This window comes from Sarcophilus harrisii, chromosome 2, assembly GCF_902635505.1.
Source record: "Sarcophilus harrisii chromosome 2, mSarHar1.11, whole genome shotgun sequence".
NCBI classification, from domain to species: Eukaryota; Metazoa; Chordata; class Mammalia; order Dasyuromorphia; family Dasyuridae; genus Sarcophilus; species Sarcophilus harrisii.
Window position 1 is genome coordinate 501,976,231 of NC_045427.1, and position 19,872 is coordinate 501,996,102.

The following is a 19,872-nucleotide window of genomic DNA, read 5'->3' on the forward strand; positions in this document are numbered from 1 at the left end:
CCTCACTTCTCATTTGTAATCTGGCTTCCATCCCCACAATTCAATCAGAGTTTGTCTGCAGAGTTACCCATGATCTCTTTAAAAATAATAATAATAATAATAATAATTAATTAATTTTTAATTGACAGAACCCATGCCTGGGTAATTTTTTTACATTATCCCTTGCACTCACTTCTGTTCTGAATTTTCCCCTCCCTCCCTCCACCTCCTCCCCCAGATGGCAAGCAGTCCTATACATGTTAAATATGTCACAGTATATCCTAGATACAGTATATGTGTGTAGAACTGAACAGTTCTCTTGTTGCACAGGAAGAATTGGATTCAGAAGGTAAAAATAACCCAAGAAGAAAAGCAAAAATGCAAACAGTTTACATTTATTTCCCAGTGTTCTTTCTTTGGGTGTAGCTGCTTCTGTCCATCATTGATCTATTGAAACTTAGTTAGATCTTCTCTTTGTCGAAGAAATCCACTTCCATCAGAATACATCCTCATACGGTATCGTTGCTGAAGTATATAATGATCTCCTGGTTCTGCTCATTTCACTTAGCATCAGTTCATGTAAGTTTCTTCAAGCCTCTCTGTATCCATCCTGTTGGTCATTTCTTACAGAACAATAATATACCATAACATTCATATACCACAATTTACTCAACCATTCTCCAATTGATGGGCATCCATTCATTTTCCAGCTTCTAGCCACTACAAACAGGGCAGACACAAACATTTTGGCACATACAGGTCCCTTTCCCTTCTTTAGTATCTCTTTGGGGTATAAACCCAGTAGCAGCACTGCTGGATCAAAGGGTATGCACAGTTTAATAACTTTTTGGGCATAAGTCCAGATTGCTCTCCAGAATGGTTACCCATGATCTCTTAATTGCTAAATTGTTCTCCTTCCTCACCCCTATCTCTTAGAATATCAAAATCCTTTGAGGATCAGTCAACTCAGATACCACTTTCCTCAAGAAATGTCCTTTGGGTAAAAAGTTCTAAATTGCTCTCCAGAATGGTTGAATCAGTTCACAACTCCACCAATTATTAATTGTTCCATTACGTTAGTGTTTTAGTTAAAACATCGATATTCCATTTTCCTTTATCCTCTCCAACATTTATCACTTTTCTTTTTTATCTTATTGGCCAATCTAATAGGTGTGAGTTGGTATCTCAGAGTTGTTTTAATTTGCATTTCTCTAATCAAAAGTGATTTAGAGCACTTCTTCATATGCCTCTAATAGCTTTGATTTCTTCATCTGAAAACTGTTCATATCTTTTGGCCATTTATCAATTGGGGAATGGCTTGTATTCTTATAAATTTGATTCAGTTCTCTGTGTATTTGAGAAATACTTTATCAGAGACATTTGTAAAGATTGTTGTCCAGCTTTCTGCTTTCTTTCTACTCTTAGTTGCTTTGGTTTTGTTTATACAAAAGCTTTTTAATTTAATATAATCAATATTATCTATTTTGCATTTTGTAATGCTCTTTTATTTTTATCTCTTCTTTGGTCATGAATTTTTCCCTTTCCTTAAATAGTAGACTCATCCTTCCTCTTCTAATTTATTTATAGTATCACTCTTTATGTCTAAATCGTGCATCCATTTTGGCCTATTCTTGATATATATCATTTGAGATGTTGGTCTATACCTAGTTTGTCTCCTATTGTTTTTCACTCCCAGCAGTTTTTATCAATAGTGAGTTTTTATCTCTAAGCTGTAGTCTTGGGATTTATCAAACACTAAGTTACTATGGTCATTGCCTGCTGTGTCTTGTGTATCAAATTTAATCCACTGATTCATCACTCTATTTCTTAGCCACCTCAACTAACAGTAAAGTTACTCACTGCCCTTCTAAGAGGCATTCAGGTGATTTTCCCTTGTGGACTGGATTTGAAATCCCTTATCTCTCATTTCACCTCACTCTACCTCTGCATTAAAGGATCACATGGCAAATTCAGGTCATCACTAACATAGAATGCTGTTATTTTTTTCTGTCCCCTGAAATATATTTATTCCATAACCCTTGCCTCTTCTTCCCACAGAAACCCAATGATCGTGATCACAGAGTGAGACTAGCAATTGGTAATGGCTTGCGGGGAGATGTTTGGAGGGAATTCATCCGGCGGTTTGGAGACATTCATATTTATGAATTCTATGCATCCACTGAAGGAAATATAGGATTTTTTAATTACCCAAGAAAGATTGGTGCTGTGGGGAGAGAAAACTTTTTACAGAAGGTAAGAAAAAAATGATGGAGATAAAAAATGGATTTAGTAAAGTTATAGAATATGAATTAGTACCCAACCTAACATCTGCTTTCTTATTTTTTAGCAATAAAGATCAAGAAAGCAAAAAGAAACCCATTTTATAACAGAAACTATCAAATATTTGGCCATTAACTTATTTAGGAATACTCAAGACTTCTTTAAAGATAATTATAAAATTTTACTGTCCAAAATAAAGGAAGACCTGAATAACTGGGCAAACAAATTGTTCATGGATGGGTCAAAATAAAATAGTAGAAATGACAATAACTCCCCAATTTAATTTACATTTAGTGCAATACCAATAAAAAATATCAGGGGGCTTCTTAATAGAACTAGACAATCATAATGCATTCTTTTTTTTTTTTTAAATAAAAAACAAGTGGAAGCCAAGTGTGGTGACTAGACCTGTAGTCTCTGCTCCTGAGGAGGCTGAGGCTGGTGGATCACTTGAACTCAGATAATCTGAGCTACCCAGAACAATAACCATTTAAATATCTGCAGTAAAATGTCACACATGTGGTGAATCTCCATCAGCCAAGGCTACCAGACTACCTAAAAAGCCACCAGATTGGAAGTGGACCAAGTCAGAAATTCTGTTTCTGGTCATTAGTGAAATTTATGTCTATGAGTAGCTAGTGTATTTACAGCCTGTGAAACATAAGAAGACACAGTCTAGAAAAAGAGAAAGGAAAGAACAAAGAAATAAAGAGAGGGAGGGAAGAGGGGAGGAAGATTAAGAGTACTAAGGAGCATCTAGAAGAGAAAAACTAGTGAAAGTGATTTTGTACCATAATACTTTTTAAAACAGTACAAAAGACAAAAAAATTATTTCAAGACTCTGGTTAAAATTAACATGCAGGTATTTCTTAAGAACTATTTCAGAACATAACAGTTATCATACTGAATCAGTCCTAGGCCAGTAGTCTGTCTCTGAAAGGGACATCAAGAGCTAGATTATAAAAGGTCCTAGATGATTTTGATATTGCTAAATTTGACAAGTTAAGGATATGCTCTTTTACCATTGTGTGTCCCCATCTTAATTTCCATTCGTAACTAACAGTGGTTCTATCATCCATTAATTTATCTAAAATGTTACTAAATTACCATTTGTATTTCTGGACAGCAACATTTCTTTGTATCTCTTGTGAGGGGTATGCTGTGGAAGAGTGAGACATAAAGACCAAAATTAAAGTCCTTCCTCTGACACATTCAATCTGTGTAACTAGGATTAGTAACTAGGACTTCTCACTGCCCCAAAGTAGCTTTTTAACACTAGAAGTTGGAAAAGACTTGCCAATTTACACTGGTGGATGGATTTTTTTTCTTATCAGGAATTCCCTAAACCAATAAATTACAAGTCCAGACCCAAAACAAAAACAAACAAACAAAAAATCATTTCTTAAGATAAAAAAAATCCTATAGGTTCATGACTTTATTAAGTAACACTTACTGATTGTAAATGAACTTCTTTCACACTTCAAAGTGACTTTATCCCTAATTCTAGTGTCCCAGGATTTGGTAAGCAAGTCTACATTCAGCCAATTAAGTCTATAATCTATAATTGTATCTCATGCCCCTCCTCCCTCAAGTCATCATTTCTTCTGATTGAAAAGTTCTGGTCTTTGTCAGACTGCTCTTTAATATCAGATCTTCCTTCCTCTAAGTTTTTTGTGCTGGGATCATAGATCCTAGAGTTGAAAGAGATCTCAGAGGTCATGCACTCCTACTTCCTTAGTTTACAAATGAAGAAACAGAGTTCCAGGTAACACAGGTACTAAATGTCAAAAGCAGGATTTGAACCCAGGTCTTCTGACTCCAGCACCATTGCTTTTTGTATTCTACAATATCATCTTCCCACCCATCCCCACAAAGCTCTCTTTGCCTTCTTGGGCATCAAAAGATCAGTGGGATTTTGCTGATCCAAGACCGGAGGGTGGGGATTGGGGGGCAGAGGAGAAGGACATGCCAAGGAGAATTCTGCTATGAACATAGGAACAAAAATGGGGAAGTATGACATGGAGGGGGACAGGGGGGAGACACTGAGTAATTCAGCTTGACAGAATATTGAATGCATAGAGGGAAATAGTGGGAAATTAAGTCATGCTCATTGTTGGGGAGAGGAACTCATTGCTAACAATGTCAAACTCTGGATGGCAGAATGTCAACATAAATCTGTTCAGAATTCAGAAAACCTACTTTTGAGCGAGATGGTGCTCACAATTATGATTGATTCTGTTTTTGCTAGAAAACAATTTCATATGAGCTGATTAAGTATGATGTAGAAAAAGATGAACCTGTCCGAGATGGAAATGGATACTGCATAAAAGTTCCTAAAGGTACTGCTGACTTTTATTAAATGAAATAATCTGTAGTTCTCTTTTCTGTAAGAATGTCCTTTAAGGAGCATCTAGGTAGAATAAATGCAGCACAAGCTATATTGCCTTGGAAATAAAAGTTTCATTTAAGTTTTAAGGAACCATAAATGAAATGCTCCAAACTACCAGTTATATAAAAAAGTCATTCTTTTACTCTTTATTCAGTAAATGTTTCTATGATCATATGTCAAACACTGAGAAAAGAGAGTGAGTTTATTGATGTCTTTAACTTTTAACTTCAAACTGTCTTATATCTTATTGCAGTTTATTAGTTTATAGACTTTACTGAAAATATAAAAAAGAATTAGAATTATAGATGTATTATAGATATATAATTCTACATATAGAATTATAGATGTCTGGGTATATGCCTATCCCTTCAAATTGTTTCAGATCTCATCTTTGTTTATAACCTTGTTTCTGGACTATGGTCATCACTTAGTTTTTAAGCCTTTTATCTAATCTGTGAGAATACAGGTAATACAGCTAGGTCCCCTTTGAAGCAAATAGTGAATCCCCTCAAAAGGTCACATGATTCAAATTTGCACTACATTATTTCCATTTGGCTGGAAGTACTTACCATATTTTACATAATTATAACTTCAAATGAATTCAAAAATATTCGTGCCCACTTAAGCAGATTCATTATTTGCACTAAATAAGACCTCCCTGTAATAACACTGATTTCTCAGAATTATCAGGAGTATCAAATGCTGTAATGTCACTAAGGTGCTTTGCAAACCTTGAAACAACACAATAAAATCATCAGCCACTATTGTGACTATTGTTGTAGAGTCAAACCTAGTAGCCACTCTTCATTTGACCTTAGCCGAAGGGCTAGTTTCTGGTGAAACCTGATGACAATGAAAATATCTGCTTTTCTCCTTCTCTTGCCTTAGGTGAAGTAGGATTATTAGTTTGCAAAATCACACAACTTACACCATTCACTGGCTATGCTGGAGGAAAGGCTCAAACAGAGAAGAAAAAGCTAAGAGATGTCTTTAAGAAAGGAGACATCTATTTCAACAGTGGTGATCTCTTATTAATTGATCATGAAAACTTCATCTATTTCCATGACAGAATTGGAGATACTTTCAGGTTAGTTTCTGTTTATTATTGGGCAAAACACATTTAAAAAAATATCTAATGGGACAGGTGTAGTGAATAGAAGACTAGCTCTGAAATCAGGAAGGATCTGAGTTCAAATATGGCTCAGTCACTTATCACTTCCTGGCTGTGTGACTCTGGACAAGTCACTTGACCCCAATTGCCTCAGCCAAAAAAACCCCCCAAAAACAGAAAACTAACGAAACCGGGACTGTAATCTTTATCCCACATTGGTATTTAGTTATAAGGAAAGGGTATGGAAATATGATTTCATTGATATAGGAGACTTTTCAGTGGGGAATTCTATTTATCAATATAGATTAGTACTGCAGCTTTTCTAGTAGTAAAGAATTGCCATAGAGAGAGTCAAGAAACCGAGGCAGCCTAGTATAGGAGAAAGTTAGGAGATGAATCCTGCTGCCAATACTTAATACCTATCTCTATCAACATAAATGTTGTTGTTGTTAAGTCTTCTCTCAGTCATTCTTACTCTTCATGGACCCATTTGAGGTTTTCTTGGCAAAGTTACCAAAGTAGTTTGTCATTTCCTCCTCCTGCTCATTTTGCAGATATGGAAACTGAGGTGGCCCTTAAAAGTATAAAGTTAAATGTAATTCTGAAATTCATTAGTTAAATGAAATAAGAAGTAAAATTTCATTAAAATCAAATATTGGTTATAGAAGTAGGGAGTGACATCTTCCTTAGATTAAGACTATATTTTAATAATGGAACTACCTTTACTCCAACCTATATTTCTGACGGGTGACTTTCACTCAGCAACTAATTGGAACAGTGAATAGAGTGCTTGCCCTGAGGTTGAGAGTACTCATTCCCGAGTTCAAATGTAACCTTAGACACTTGTTAGCTGTGTGACTAGCCAGGCAAGTCACTTCACCCTGTTTACTTCAGTTTCCTCATCTGGAAAATGAAACAAACCCCTCTAGTATCTTTGCCAAGAAAATCCCAAACAGGATCAGAGAGTGACATGACTGAAAAAAGCGTCTAAAAAACAACAACACAGAGGGAGGACTGCTGGGAACTGAATGTGGATCACAATATATCATTCTCACTCTTTTTGTTGTTGTTCATTTGCATTTTGTTTTCTTACTCATTTACTTTCTTTTTTTGATCTGATTTCTCTTGTATAGCAAGAGAATTTTATAAATATGTTTATACATATTGGATTTAACATATATTTTAACATGTTTAACATATATTGAATTGTTTGCCATCTAGATGAAGGGGTGGAGGGAAAGAGGAGAAAATCTGAAATGCAAGGCTATGCAAGGGTCAATGTTGTCAAATTATCTGTGCATATGTTTCAAAAATAAAAAGTTTTATTAAAAACAACAACAACAATTTTCACCCTAAGTCTGTGCTTTTGCTAAAATATTTTCAGGAATAAGTCGGTGTCATTCTATGGTCACAGACATTTTAGTTATTATTCAGTTCATCTGTTAACATGCATATCATTGTTAACAAACATTTGTTAAGCACAGTTTTTTGTGCTGGGCACTGTGCTGAATAGTAGAGATACAAAGACAGGAGTTAACAGTCCCTGCCTTTAAAAAGTTGGTGTCTGGGGAGAATGCCCATGCACACACTTATATATACAAACTATGGGCAAAGTCAACCTATGGTATTTTTTCGAAGAGAAGGCAATAGCAGCTGGAGGGATTGGAAAGGATTCCTCAAGGGAGTTGAATCCAAAGCTTTGCAAAACTCGGGAGTGCTAAGATTGAAGGGAAAAAGCTAACATGCTTTTCAGACATTGGGGACAAAGCCACAAAGAGGAGAGATAAAGTATCCTGGGTGGATCTTCAAGGTCAGTTTGGCCACGCCATAGGAAGAGGATATGAAGGAAAATTATGTATAAAATAAGGTCTGGGAGTTTCCAAGAGTGATTATGAAATAAGATCAGGCTACGCCAGACCCTAGCTATATAATGGAAACATGACAAATGTGTTACTATAATTTTAGACAGAAATTAACCTGCCCTCTTTCTTTCCCAAATCCAGGTGGAAAGGGGAAAATGTGGCAACCACAGAAGTCGCAGATATCATAGGGCTGGTTGAATTTATCCAAGAAGTTAACGTTTATGGCGTGCCTGTACCAGGTACATGCAAAATCCATTGGAGAACTTAAACTAAACTTCTAGACTAATGGAATGTAGTTTTAACTTGGCACTAAATTTGCTATCTGTTCCCTAAAATCTATCCAACAAAGAGCCATTCTTTTCTTTGAGTATTGTACAGTGAATGGAGTGTTTGACTTAGGGTTAGAAAGGCCTGAGTGTGGTGAGTATCTTAACTTTTCTGAGTTTTTATCTGAAAAAAGAAAGATAACCAATACTTCATGGAATTGAGTTTCTTTTAGATTAAAATTATGACATTCAAACATCCATAAAAGGTTTGACAAAATTTTAGATCCTATCTAGATGGACCTAGAGTCAGGAAAACTCATCTTGATGAGTTTGAATCCAACCTTAGAAATTTAATAGCTGTGTGACCCTGGCCCTGTTTGCATCACTTTCCTCATCCTTAAAATGATCTGGAGAGATAAATGACCTTCAGTATCTTTGCCAAAAAAAAATCAGATTGGGTTACAAAGAGCTGGACTGAAAAGTGATGGAACAACAACAAAATATCTATTGTTATTATCACCATCATCATTATTATTTTAATAACTAGAAAGTGGGAGATGGGCTGAGTTTTGTGTTTCTATAAAATCAAGGTCATTACATTTTAAATTAAGGACTACTATTTTTTCATCCATATTTGTTATTTATGGTCAAGGGAACAGATAACTCTCTCAGAAATAAGCTTTCTTGGTCATTGTGTGGCAAAACTTTCAACAGGCTAGACTAGGTTTCATGTCAGCATTTTTTAGATTTGCTAACACCATGGTTCAGTGCCAACAATGCCAAACGTTGACATGACCTGAGTTTAAATCCTGTTTCTGAAACTAATTTACTGTATGAACTTAGACAAGTCACCTAATCTATCTCTAAGTCTATGGGGAGGGAACGGTTTCAGTCTATAAAATGAGAGAGTCGTAGCATATGACCTATAAGATCCCTTGTAGCTCTAACTATGATTCTAAAATAGATGAGAAGTGTGGAAGGAAATAAAAAATCAGACTATTTCCTTTGATTTTTTGCACCTGCACACAGAGACAGAAAAGTAGAGCATGTGAGGTTTCCAAGGAGAAAAGTTAGAAAAAAGCTCCTTTCCGTCTTATCAAGTCCCTCAGGCATACAACACACCACCCCAAGTGATTCCACTGGGGCATAGTACCATTTATCTGCCTCTTTAGAGCAATGTTTTGCTTTTCTTACTTGTTTTGCAAGCAAAAATCCAAAGTTCTCTTTTCTCCTAAGCAGCAGAAAGATTGATATACTAATGATTAACACAATTCAACACTTACCTCAGGGTTATAGAGGTTAGAGGTACAAATACTATTATGTATTATTATTATGCTCATCTTACTACTGGGGAATCTGAAACCTTTAAAGATTAAGTGACCCCTACACACCTGAGGTAGGATCCCCATGGCAGTCTACTGACTCCAAATATACCAGGACAGTCATTGGACCAGGTTGCTTTTCAAAAAATAAAAATAAAAAATAAGGGTTCTAGAGTTGCACTTGTTTGCCAAATCTTCATTTCATGGTAGAAATTATAACTGTGAACTAGATAGCTAAAATTTAAGAGAGTCTATAAAAAACAGAATCCTTACATAGAAGAATGTACTTAGTAGCTAATTAAATCTTAGCCCACGTGAGTATTAACTGAAATATAGTGTTCAGATTATGGGATTTAATTATTCAGTCATGGCTGACTCTTCATAACTCTATTAGGGTTTTCTTGTCAGAGATACTGGGGTGGCCACCCCCATTATCCCCATAGATAGTCATTAACTTCTCCAGCTTATTTTACAGAAGAGGAAATTGAGAAAAACGGAATTAAGTGACTTGCCCAGGGTCATCCAGCTAGTAAGTGTCTGTAGTTGGATTTGAACTTGGGAAGATTAGGCTTCTTAACTCCAAGCCTAGTGCTCTGCACACAATGGCTCCCCCTAGATGCCCGTGGAAATTAATAGTCTCGTTTTATTCTGAGGTAGGGAAGGGCTTGATTTTAAGACTGGGAATCTGAGTTTGAGTCCTAACTCTTATATTTACTACCTGTGTAATCTTGGGCAGGTTATTGAATCCCTCTGTTTCCTCATCTGTAAAGTAAGGGGATTGGTCTCATTTTCAGTTCTAGGTCCTAGATTTGGAGATACAGTGGACCCTTTTACAACCAGGACTCAGTGGTTTTTCCATATCCCCTTAGATAGCAAGCTGGTATACTATCCCTTCCTCCAAACCCAATACTGTTTATAGTACACCTGTCTAAAATACCATGTTCAGGACTGGGTCACAGCACTTTGAAGTGACTCTAGGTTCTTGTAGACCATGCCAGTGAAGCACAAGTTTAGCAGTTCCTGGGAAAACTTCAAATGTAGGCCTTTTGATAAGGACTGTCACAGGAAGACCAGCCTATTTATTCTGAATTTGAGGCTTTTTCCCAAAAGTTTGGCCCACCAGATGATGACTTCTTTGGCAACTCCTGGAACCATCCACCATCAGCCAACCATCTATAGAAATACAGAAGGCTTGAAGTCCACTTATAGAGAGGAAAGAATTCACATCACTGAAACAACTGCTCTCTTAAAATATTAGGAAGCTTCAACCTAGAATATGTTCATAAAAATATGATCAGAATAGAAACTATACTTCTTGAGATTCAAGTGTCTGAGGATGTTTAGCCTGGGGGAAAAAAAGTGTTATGAGGGGATATAATTTTATCTTCATTATTTGAAGGGCCCACATATGACTTGTTTTGGAGAACAAATCTAGAACCAGTGGCTGGAAATCAAAACGGCATTTTTGCCTCAAAATAAAGGGAAAAAAACACTTAAGAGTGTTTCTACAGCACAATGCTCTAGCTGCCTTATTGTGGAGTGAGGTCTCCATCACTGAAAATGGTTGATAGTGTCCTTCATTCTCTACGAGGACCAAAATGATATTAATATGTTAGAGTTGAGTTAACAATATGTCCAACTATGGCTGATCAAAGCAACATAAGCTCAGAATTCTCTACCACAGGTCTAGCATAAATAGTCCATGTGAACGTTTGGAGTATATTTTCTAAATTTGTACATCTCACATTTCTGAGCTAATTCAATTCTATTTTGCTCCTAAGAACAGAGGACCTACTCTGATGAAGGCACACCATGCTGAGTGGTCCTGTGCCAGTGTTTCCTGTGTTTCACAATCAATTCCAGAGTTCTTAAAAGAAACCTTGAGAGTATCCTTGTATCGCTTTTTCTGACCACAATGTGAGCGCCTGCCCTGTGTCGGTTCTCCATAGAATAATATTTTTGGCAAGTGTACATTTGGCATCCAAACAATGTGGCCAGCTTAACAGAGCTGTGCCCTCTGCAGCAGAGCTCACTAAAAGTATTTTAGTAGAAGCAAAATAATCATCCATCATGGATTTAAAGGAAAGGCATTTGTTAATTGATCTTCAAAGCCTTAGAATTCAGTCTAGATCTAGACTCATGGTAAAAGTAGAGGTCTGGACCATGGCATTCACCCTATCTCAAACCACGCTTTATCATATCCATGAGAACTTCATTGGATGTGGCACCAACATAAAAGTTCTTACCTGTTTGGGGTAGACTTGGAATGTCTGGTACTATCCCTAGCACAGGCTTGAACCAGGCATGATGCTAGAACCATTCCCAATGAGATCATCTCTTTAGGCAAGGGATAACCACTTGGCCTGGACCAGAACTAGGCTGCCTCCTGAAAAGGCAGAGGAAGAGTAGCTATTGATGAGTACATTGTCCTTCCTATTATTAAAGAAGAATAATTTACATTTATAGGGTACTTTAAGGTTTACAGAACACCATATATAAATTATCTCATTTGAGTATCAACATTTTGTAGAGAGGGAAAGTAAATGCCTGTCTCAAGCCTCTTCCTACTCTAGACCCTCTTCTGTTCAGCCACAAAAGTGATTTTCCTATAGTAAAGTTGCAATCTCAGTCACACACACATGAGAGAGAGAGAGAGAGAGAGAGAGAGAGAGAGAAAGAAAGAAAGAAAGAAAGAAAGAAAGAAAGAAAGAAAGAACAAAAAAGAAAGAAAGAAAGAAAGAAACTCTGCAGTGGTTCTCAAAGTATGGTCTAGAGAATCCTGGGGATCTCTGAAACCCTTTTAGAGGGTCTACAAATTCAAAAATAGTTTTTATTTCCAATATGGTAAATGTCTATAAATATAATCCAGATAAACAAAAACTCTTTGGAGAGATCCTCAATAATTTTTAACAGGATAAAGATACTGAAAACAAAAGTTTGAGAACCTCTATGGCTCCCTATCTCCTAGATCAAATACAGAATGCTCACAATTCAAAATTCTTCATAACGTCAGTCTCCTTTCCACTCTTTTTACACCTTATTCCCCAATACATACTCATTAATCAGTGACATTGGCCTTCTCACTGTTCCACAAACAAAACACTTCTTCTTTCAACATTTTCTCTGGCTGTCCCCCATTCTATAATGCTCTTCCCCTCATCTCTGCATATCAACCTAAATTCCTACTAAACCTATCATTGGCCCTTTTTGAAAATGAAGAATGAACAACAATAAAAGTCTTTTCCAAGAAGCCTTTACCAGTCCCTCTTAATTCTAATTTTTAATTCTTAGTTCTTCCCTCTGTTAATTATTTCCTATTTATCCTGTATATATCTCTGTATATATTTGTTTGGATGTTGTCTCCCCAATTAAGAGTGTAAGCTCTTTGTGGACAGAGACTGTCTTTTGTGTATTGATTACCACAGTGCCTGGTACATACTAAATGCTTAATCATTGCTTATTGATGGATTGATTAGCTCAAAGAGGTTAACATGACATACCCAAAGTCGCACAGCTATTGTCAAATTAATATTTGACCATGGGTCTTCTTGGCTCTGTCCAATATGTTCTACTATTACCATGCTAACCTAGAGAACAGAGAGGTTTACACTGGTGAACTCTCTACATCCAGTGTACCTTCATTTATTTTTAAAAAAAATTTTTTTGTCAATTAGGCTATAGAGAAATATCTGGAAGGTTGCTAAGAGTTGCCTTATGGTAACTAACTACCTGTAGAAACAAAAAAGAGGGGGGGGGGGGGATGTTAAGCTTAGTCTTCCTCATTCCTGTGTTTCCTTTTTGTTTTCTACCTTCATTAGAGAGAGATATAAACACACAATCACCTTGGGAGAGGTTTCAAAAGCCTGGGCCCTCGTGACTAAAGTAAACTGGCTCCCCCTTCTCTCTGATTACATATAAGTAGTTCTGGGAAGTAGAGCCAGCCTCCCCTAGAGCCATAAGATTGGATAGAAGTGATATTAATGCCCAATTACTACTGGCCTCATAAGAAAACAATGATAATTGTTCTAAAAACACCTCTCCTTTTACTGTCCTGCCTGGTCAAGAGGAAATAAATGCTATTAGGATCAGTTGTGGTGATTGTCCCAACACTTCTCCACTTACTGCCCTCCTAGAGCGAGATAAATCCCTTGCCTTTAGGACTGGTTTACTTTATTGTATTAACTTGCTTTACTGTAAGGGCATAAAATAATCCCGCCTTCTACTTCATTTTTATTCCCCTCTCCCCTTTGTTATTTTTATCCAGTCGTGTGGTCCCATTTGTGGTTTTCTTGGCATTAAATACAAAACACTCTGGCATTCAAGGCCCTTGGGATCCTACTTAACTATTTTCCCCTTCCCTTTCACAGCCTTCTTACTCTTACTCCCCACCAAATACTCTTCAGTGCAATAATACCAATCTCTTTATTATTCCTTGAACAAGATACTCCATCTCTTAATTCCAAGGATTTTCTCTTGACTGTCTCCCATTCCTGGAATATATAGTCCCTTCTCATCTCTGCCTACTGGCTTCCCTGGATTCCTTCAGGTCCCTATTAAAATCCCATTTCTGTTGTTCAGTCGTTTTAGTCATATCCAACTCTTTGGGACCTCAGTTGGAGTTTTCTTGATAAAGATACTGGGGTGGTTTTCCATTTTCCTGTCCAAATCATTTTACAGATGAGAAGACTGAGGCAAATGAGGCTAAGTGACTTATCTAGGGTCACACAACTAGGGAATATCTGAGGCCAGATTTGAACTTGGGTTTTTCTGATCTCAGGTCCAGCATTCTATCCATTGCCCCAACTTAATTCTAACATAATCCAAGTTTATTTCTAAAACTATTGGACTGATTCAGTTTTCTTTAAATATATCATACTATTATTAGTATAGTATATTGTACTATAATAGTATAGTATATTATATCATTATAGTATAGTATATTATACTATTATAGTATAGTACATTATACCATTATAGTATAGTATAGTATACTATATATAATAATATGACAATAAAATGTCTGATATGGTAATCTCTCAAATATCCATGGCAACTGGAATACATCAATAACAGTGACTAATTCCTAAGTAATCCCAGAGCTTCACTTTATCTAGTGATTGGACTTTTTCCCCTTACCAAACTTATAAGAGCTGATGATAGAGAACCAATTTTTCTGGTTTGTGTTTGAAGTTTTTTTTTTTTTTCCTACCTACCCTCTAGCAGAAATCCCAATGAAATGAGATATAAGAAAAGCTGAGAGATATAGAAGAGAAGCTTAAGTCCCAGCTAGCTCACAACTGGGTGGATAATCACTTTTCTGAATAACTTAGTATATTTAAAAATAAATATAGTACCCCCTCTGGAGGTACGCCTCCAAACTGCATAAGTGGATAGGTAAAGATTCATGAAAACTAGTAGGTATTTCATGAATGCTAGTTTAAAGGACCATTCTTTTAGTCATTTAAATGCTTTCCCATCTTGTCTCAATAAGCATTGTTATATTATTGGTCATTTTTTTCTCCAGGTCATGAAGGTCGAATAGGGATGGCATCCATCAGGATAAAGGAGAACCATGAATTTGATGGGAAAAGGCTTTACACTCACCTTGCTGAGTACCTGCCTAGCTATGCAAGGCCTAGATTCATTCGAATTCAGGTATAAATGCCAAAGAGGAAATGAACGACTTTTTTCCCCAAGGAAATTCCTAGTTCCTGGCCCATCCCTTTAGAGTGCCTATGTAGGTTCAATAAGATCAGAGAAATAGATTACCACTTTCCTTTGGATCAGAAAATGCACTGGCTTTGTAAGAAAGGTGATATAATAGATAATGTGTGCCACTGTAAATAAGTAGTTCTGAAACATAGATTCCAGTGCCTGCTTCTCCAGGCTAATTCCACTAAAGGGCAGACAGACTACAGCTCGTTCATTTGGAAATCTTTGCTGGAGAAAGGCTTACTTAAAAGCCTAATACAATTTGATAGATATTTATTAAGCCTAGAGTTCATATTCTTTTTCATTCGACCTCTTGGGCAGTCTGATAAAACCTAAGGATCCTTTCTCAGAATAATAGCTTAAATGCACAAAGTAAAATACAGAGGATTACAAAGAAAACCAATTATCTTAAAATAGGGTTATCAAAACTTTTTTTTAGGTTTATGGACCTTCAACTTGAGAAAACCTGATTTAAGCTGCTCATTGTGGAAGTTTAGAATTTCATGCTTCAACCACAAAGCAATAAAACATCTGATAAGATCTTTTGACTTTGTACAATGGGAAATTTAACTGTATAGGTTCAATCATTTGGAACCATGCTAGACTGAACATCTCTTACAGGGGAAAGAAGGTGGATTCTTTCTAGAATGCTTTCAAGACCTTATCTGGGTTAGCCAATGCTATTTTTTTAAAAAAGTAACAAAAAAAAAGAAAAATTAATATTCTGAGACCACTTATACCTATGTTTATACAATTAGAGATGAAAGGAACCCAGAGGTCATCTAATCTAACTCTCTTGCTTTATAGATGAGGAGATTGAGAGATTAAGTGACTTGTTCAGAGTGGATCAATTACTTTTTTTAAAAAAATTCTAAATACGGAAGATTTGAAGGATGTGTGATTTCAGAATGGAAGACTCCATCTACAAATGTAGATTGATAAAACTAGAGGGAAGCTGCTTAACTTCTACATGTCTCAATTTCCTCATCTGTAAAAGAAATGTGTTTTTGTTGTGCTAAAGCTTTCTGAGATTTTTTCCAGCTTTTAATCTAGGATCTGAGGATGCTAGCAAGGCATATGACTTCCTAAAGGAAGGTGACATAGGAAGAGAAGTCATTGGCCCGATATCATGCTGTTAGTTTATATCACTGGCAGAATTTGGCTTCTGTCTTCCCAGTCTTCCTATCTCATGTTGTAAAGACCACTGGATTGGAATCAGAGGTCCTGCCTTGACACTCTAGTTCTGCCTCTTATTAATAGTTATATCCTGGGCAAGTCATTATCTTCCCTAAGCTTCTGTATAATGAGAGGGTTGGACTAGAGGTTCCTTGTAATTTTAAATCTCTGATCCTCTGTGCAATGGACAATGTTGCCTCCTCTGAGTCCATGTGCCCAAAGCAAAAGGTTAACGTAAGACTCCCAAGGCCTCTCTAATCCATGGAAACCTGCAGGAGGAAAAGTGAACATTTTAAACCTGCATAGAACCATGTATTTCCTTGTTCAGATAATATGACCACCTCTTAACTGCTATTTCTCTGCAAGATAACTGTGACTATCAAAGGCCATAGCAGTGAAGGGCAAACTTTGATAGTTCCTACAAGCTGGAAGGGTTTCAAGTAGAATCAGATTGGCAGATCCTGTAAATGTTGCCTGAGGACTAGGGTTTAATAAATGCTTAATGAATGAATAAACAAATTATTGGGTGTTTTTCAGGATAACATTGAAATTACTGGAACTTTTAAACACCGTAAAGTGACACTTGTGGAAGACGGATTCAATCCTGCTGTCATCAAAGATGCCTTGTATTTCATGGATGACACAGAGAAAATGTACATTCCTATGACTGAGGACATTTACAACTCTATAAGTAATAAAACTCTGAAACTCTAAATGTTTCCAGGACAGTAACTACAACATAATATCTGAATTATACCCATTTCAGCATTTGTTTTAATCCAATTTCAATTTGATTGAACATTATAAAATATAATTTTCTATAAACTGATGCATACTATAAGGGAACAGGTTTTTTTTGTTGTTGTTTTGTGTTGTGGTTTTTTTTCTTAAATTTATCTGAACTTTTTGCAAATGCAAAGATATAAAGTTAATTTGTTTTTAAATTTGCACCTACTGTTTGTATTTGCAAACTGAATTTACTGAGGGGAGGGGATATTTTTTTTAAAAAATAATAATAAAACAGATCAACAATAAAGTGTGTGATGGTGCTGTTTCATATGTTCTTAATCAACTGTATTCCAAATGTAGCCCTCATGTCAAGTATATCAATAACATGAAGGACTCAGGTTATTGTTCAAGGAATGGAACTTTGGAATGGTTTCATTTCCAAACCAGAAATCTGGAGAAATTGTTGTCCTGGATATCCCAGGAGGGTGACACTAGTTCTTCCTTACTGGTGAAATTAAGCATCAGTGAAATCAAGAGTAACTGAGTATTGTGCAAATGGGCCAGTCACAGGTATTCAGGGCCCAACAATGAACATATTTATCAGTATGGTTTCCATTTCCCATTGTCATTCGCAGTTCTGGTTCACAGCCTTAGGGAAACTGCAGTTCATACACGGTGGGGTAGTAGATAGCAAATACCCTTCAGCCCTAACCTTTACTGTTGCAGCTGCTCTCACAAAGACTCATATACTGGCCAAGATCCTTTCTGGCATCCTTGCTCCATTGAGGTTAGCTGGCAAAGTTCCATTGAGGTAATAAATTGTCTTGGTATTTCCACTGAGAAGATCTGGAACTTCTCCAAAGTCAACCTAGAGATTAGTGCCTTTGGGCTAGTTCTCTTCCCTCATGTTTGGCTGCCAAAATAGTGATCCTCCTCCCACCTGACTACAGATTCCTTTAAGGATCTTGGAATGAGTTGCCTTATTAAAGACTTCCCTATGAATAGAGAGAAGGGTTTGAGCAGAAGCTAATGACAATTTGTCAGGAATACTAGAGCTTAAACTATATTTGCAGGTCAGAACTGAGATGCTGGTAGAATACTGAATTTTTTTCAGAGAAATGCTCTCAATGATTCCCAAGGTTATGTCCTTGGGATTTATTCAAGGGTCAAAGAGTCTACAATACTATATTGTATCTATGATTTGCCACTGGACCCAGATGGCTCTGGAGGAGAGAGCAAATCCAATTCACTTGCAACTCAAGACGTTACCTTCCTGACATTATTAGTTCTTTTCAAGAAGGAAGGACAAACAACAGGAAGACTGCCACTTGAACAACGGTGTTTCCTGTAACAACCGAAATGGTATCCAATCCTTTTCCTTATCCAAATTCCTTCAGGTAGTTTAACTTAGTATACTCAGCACTGGCAGTTTCTAACCCATTAGAATCATTGATTTACAGCTGAAAGTGACCTTAGAGAAAATCTGATCAGATCCATTCCATGCCCCCCTTCCATTTTGTAGATAAGTAACCCAAAGATGAAATGATTAGCCCTAGATCAAACTTGAAAGAACCAGGATTTTAACATAGATATCCAACACATTTTCTGTCACAGTACATTGCTTCCTAAGTGAAGAGGTGAGGTTTCAGCAGCCACGTGAGCAGAAAGAAATCTTTGAAGACATGTATGACAGCCACATTATACCAGCACTTGACTGTAAATGTGTATTTGGAGAGAGACTATTGCATCAAGGGCAACAAATGGGACAGAATTCATGAAAAGGAGGAAAAAAAGAGAAAAACAAAAATGGATGGAGTTATCAGTGGGCAAGTTAGACACTGGGACACAGTGATATTAACTGGAAGGGGCTTGCCATAATGGTCCTTAATGTTTGTAAAGCATTTATCCCAGTGCCTAGCATACAATATGTGTTTACTTCCCTTCTTATTAATCAAAAACATAGGAGGGCGTTTTTTTAAAGTTCCCATTTTATCCTCCACCCCAGTTTTCCCCTTTTTTTCTGCATGTAATCCATATACAAAGGGTCAGAAGTACCCTTGACCAATAATACACACTTTGAAAAACCTATAGAAGTAATTTTACATGAAGGATGAGTATATATGTGGGGATTGGCACAAGCAGAAGCTAGGATATTTTCATGGACAAGTGGCATCCTGTAATGCTGAGAAATAATCAGGATTCACCAATAGCACGATATTCAAAGAAAGTCAAGACTAAAAAAAAAACATCAATATTATTGGTGGCATATAAAAATCTATTAATGGCCATGGTTTTTAAATTGCTCAAAATAACCAGCAGTGAGGGAAATATATATAACTCACAATCTCATTATAAGTCACACAATATTATAAAAGAAACCTTTGAAAAATTTAAGAAATACGATCAATGCAATGACCAATCATAATTCCAGAAGCACATAGATGACTCAAACTTCCCACCTCTTGCCGGAAGACAGAGGATCATGAAGTCATAGAACAAGAGTTAGAAGGGAGCTCAATGGTTATTTAATCTAGGTGATGGACTAGAAGAATAGAGCAAGGAATACATTTTCAGGTACTGCTGATAGAATGGAAATTTGTTTTGTTTTACCATATTTATTATAAAGGAGAGCATTGCAAAGAAGGGCAGAGAGTTCTAGGTGTAAGAGAGCTAGTGGTCTTTTTTTTAAGTGTGTCAATGAGATATTTTTAAATACAGAGAATAGACACATAAAAGAGTTTAGAAAAATAGGGGAGGATCTGGGAATTACAATATTAGATTTATGATAGCATAAATATCTTTATTATAAATGCATAAATGTTTAAATTTATGTATAATGTATTTATGCCACATAAATATATATTTATAGATTTTTTATGTAGATGTTTTTTATTTATAATTATATATATTAAAACTTCATGTAATACAAATTCATAGCTGCATGTATTATCCTCTTTTTGTGTTTTATATATATGAAAATGATAATATTTGTTATTACTTGTCAAGTTCACAATAATGAGAGAGAAAAAAAACTTTTAAGAAATCT

The 19,872-nt window shown here is 36.2% G+C and overlaps 1 protein-coding gene across 1 annotated transcript in view; it reads left to right on the forward strand.

Annotated features, from left to right (window-relative positions):
• Window positions 1–17,131, forward strand: part of SLC27A2 (solute carrier family 27 member 2) — a 67,557-nt gene extending 50,426 nt beyond the window's left edge. The window contains exons 5-10 of the mRNA XM_031955179.1: window positions 2,038–2,232; window positions 4,508–4,598; window positions 5,537–5,735; window positions 7,763–7,860; window positions 14,734–14,864; window positions 16,635–17,131. Coding sequence (XP_031811039.1) covers window positions 2,038–2,232; window positions 4,508–4,598; window positions 5,537–5,735; window positions 7,763–7,860; window positions 14,734–14,864; window positions 16,635–16,811 — 891 coding nt within the window. The 3' untranslated portion in view covers window positions 16,812–17,131. The remainder of the gene's footprint in view (window positions 1–2,037; window positions 2,233–4,507; window positions 4,599–5,536; window positions 5,736–7,762; window positions 7,861–14,733; window positions 14,865–16,634) is intronic.
• The last annotated feature ends 2,741 nt before the right edge of the window (window positions 17,132–19,872 follow it).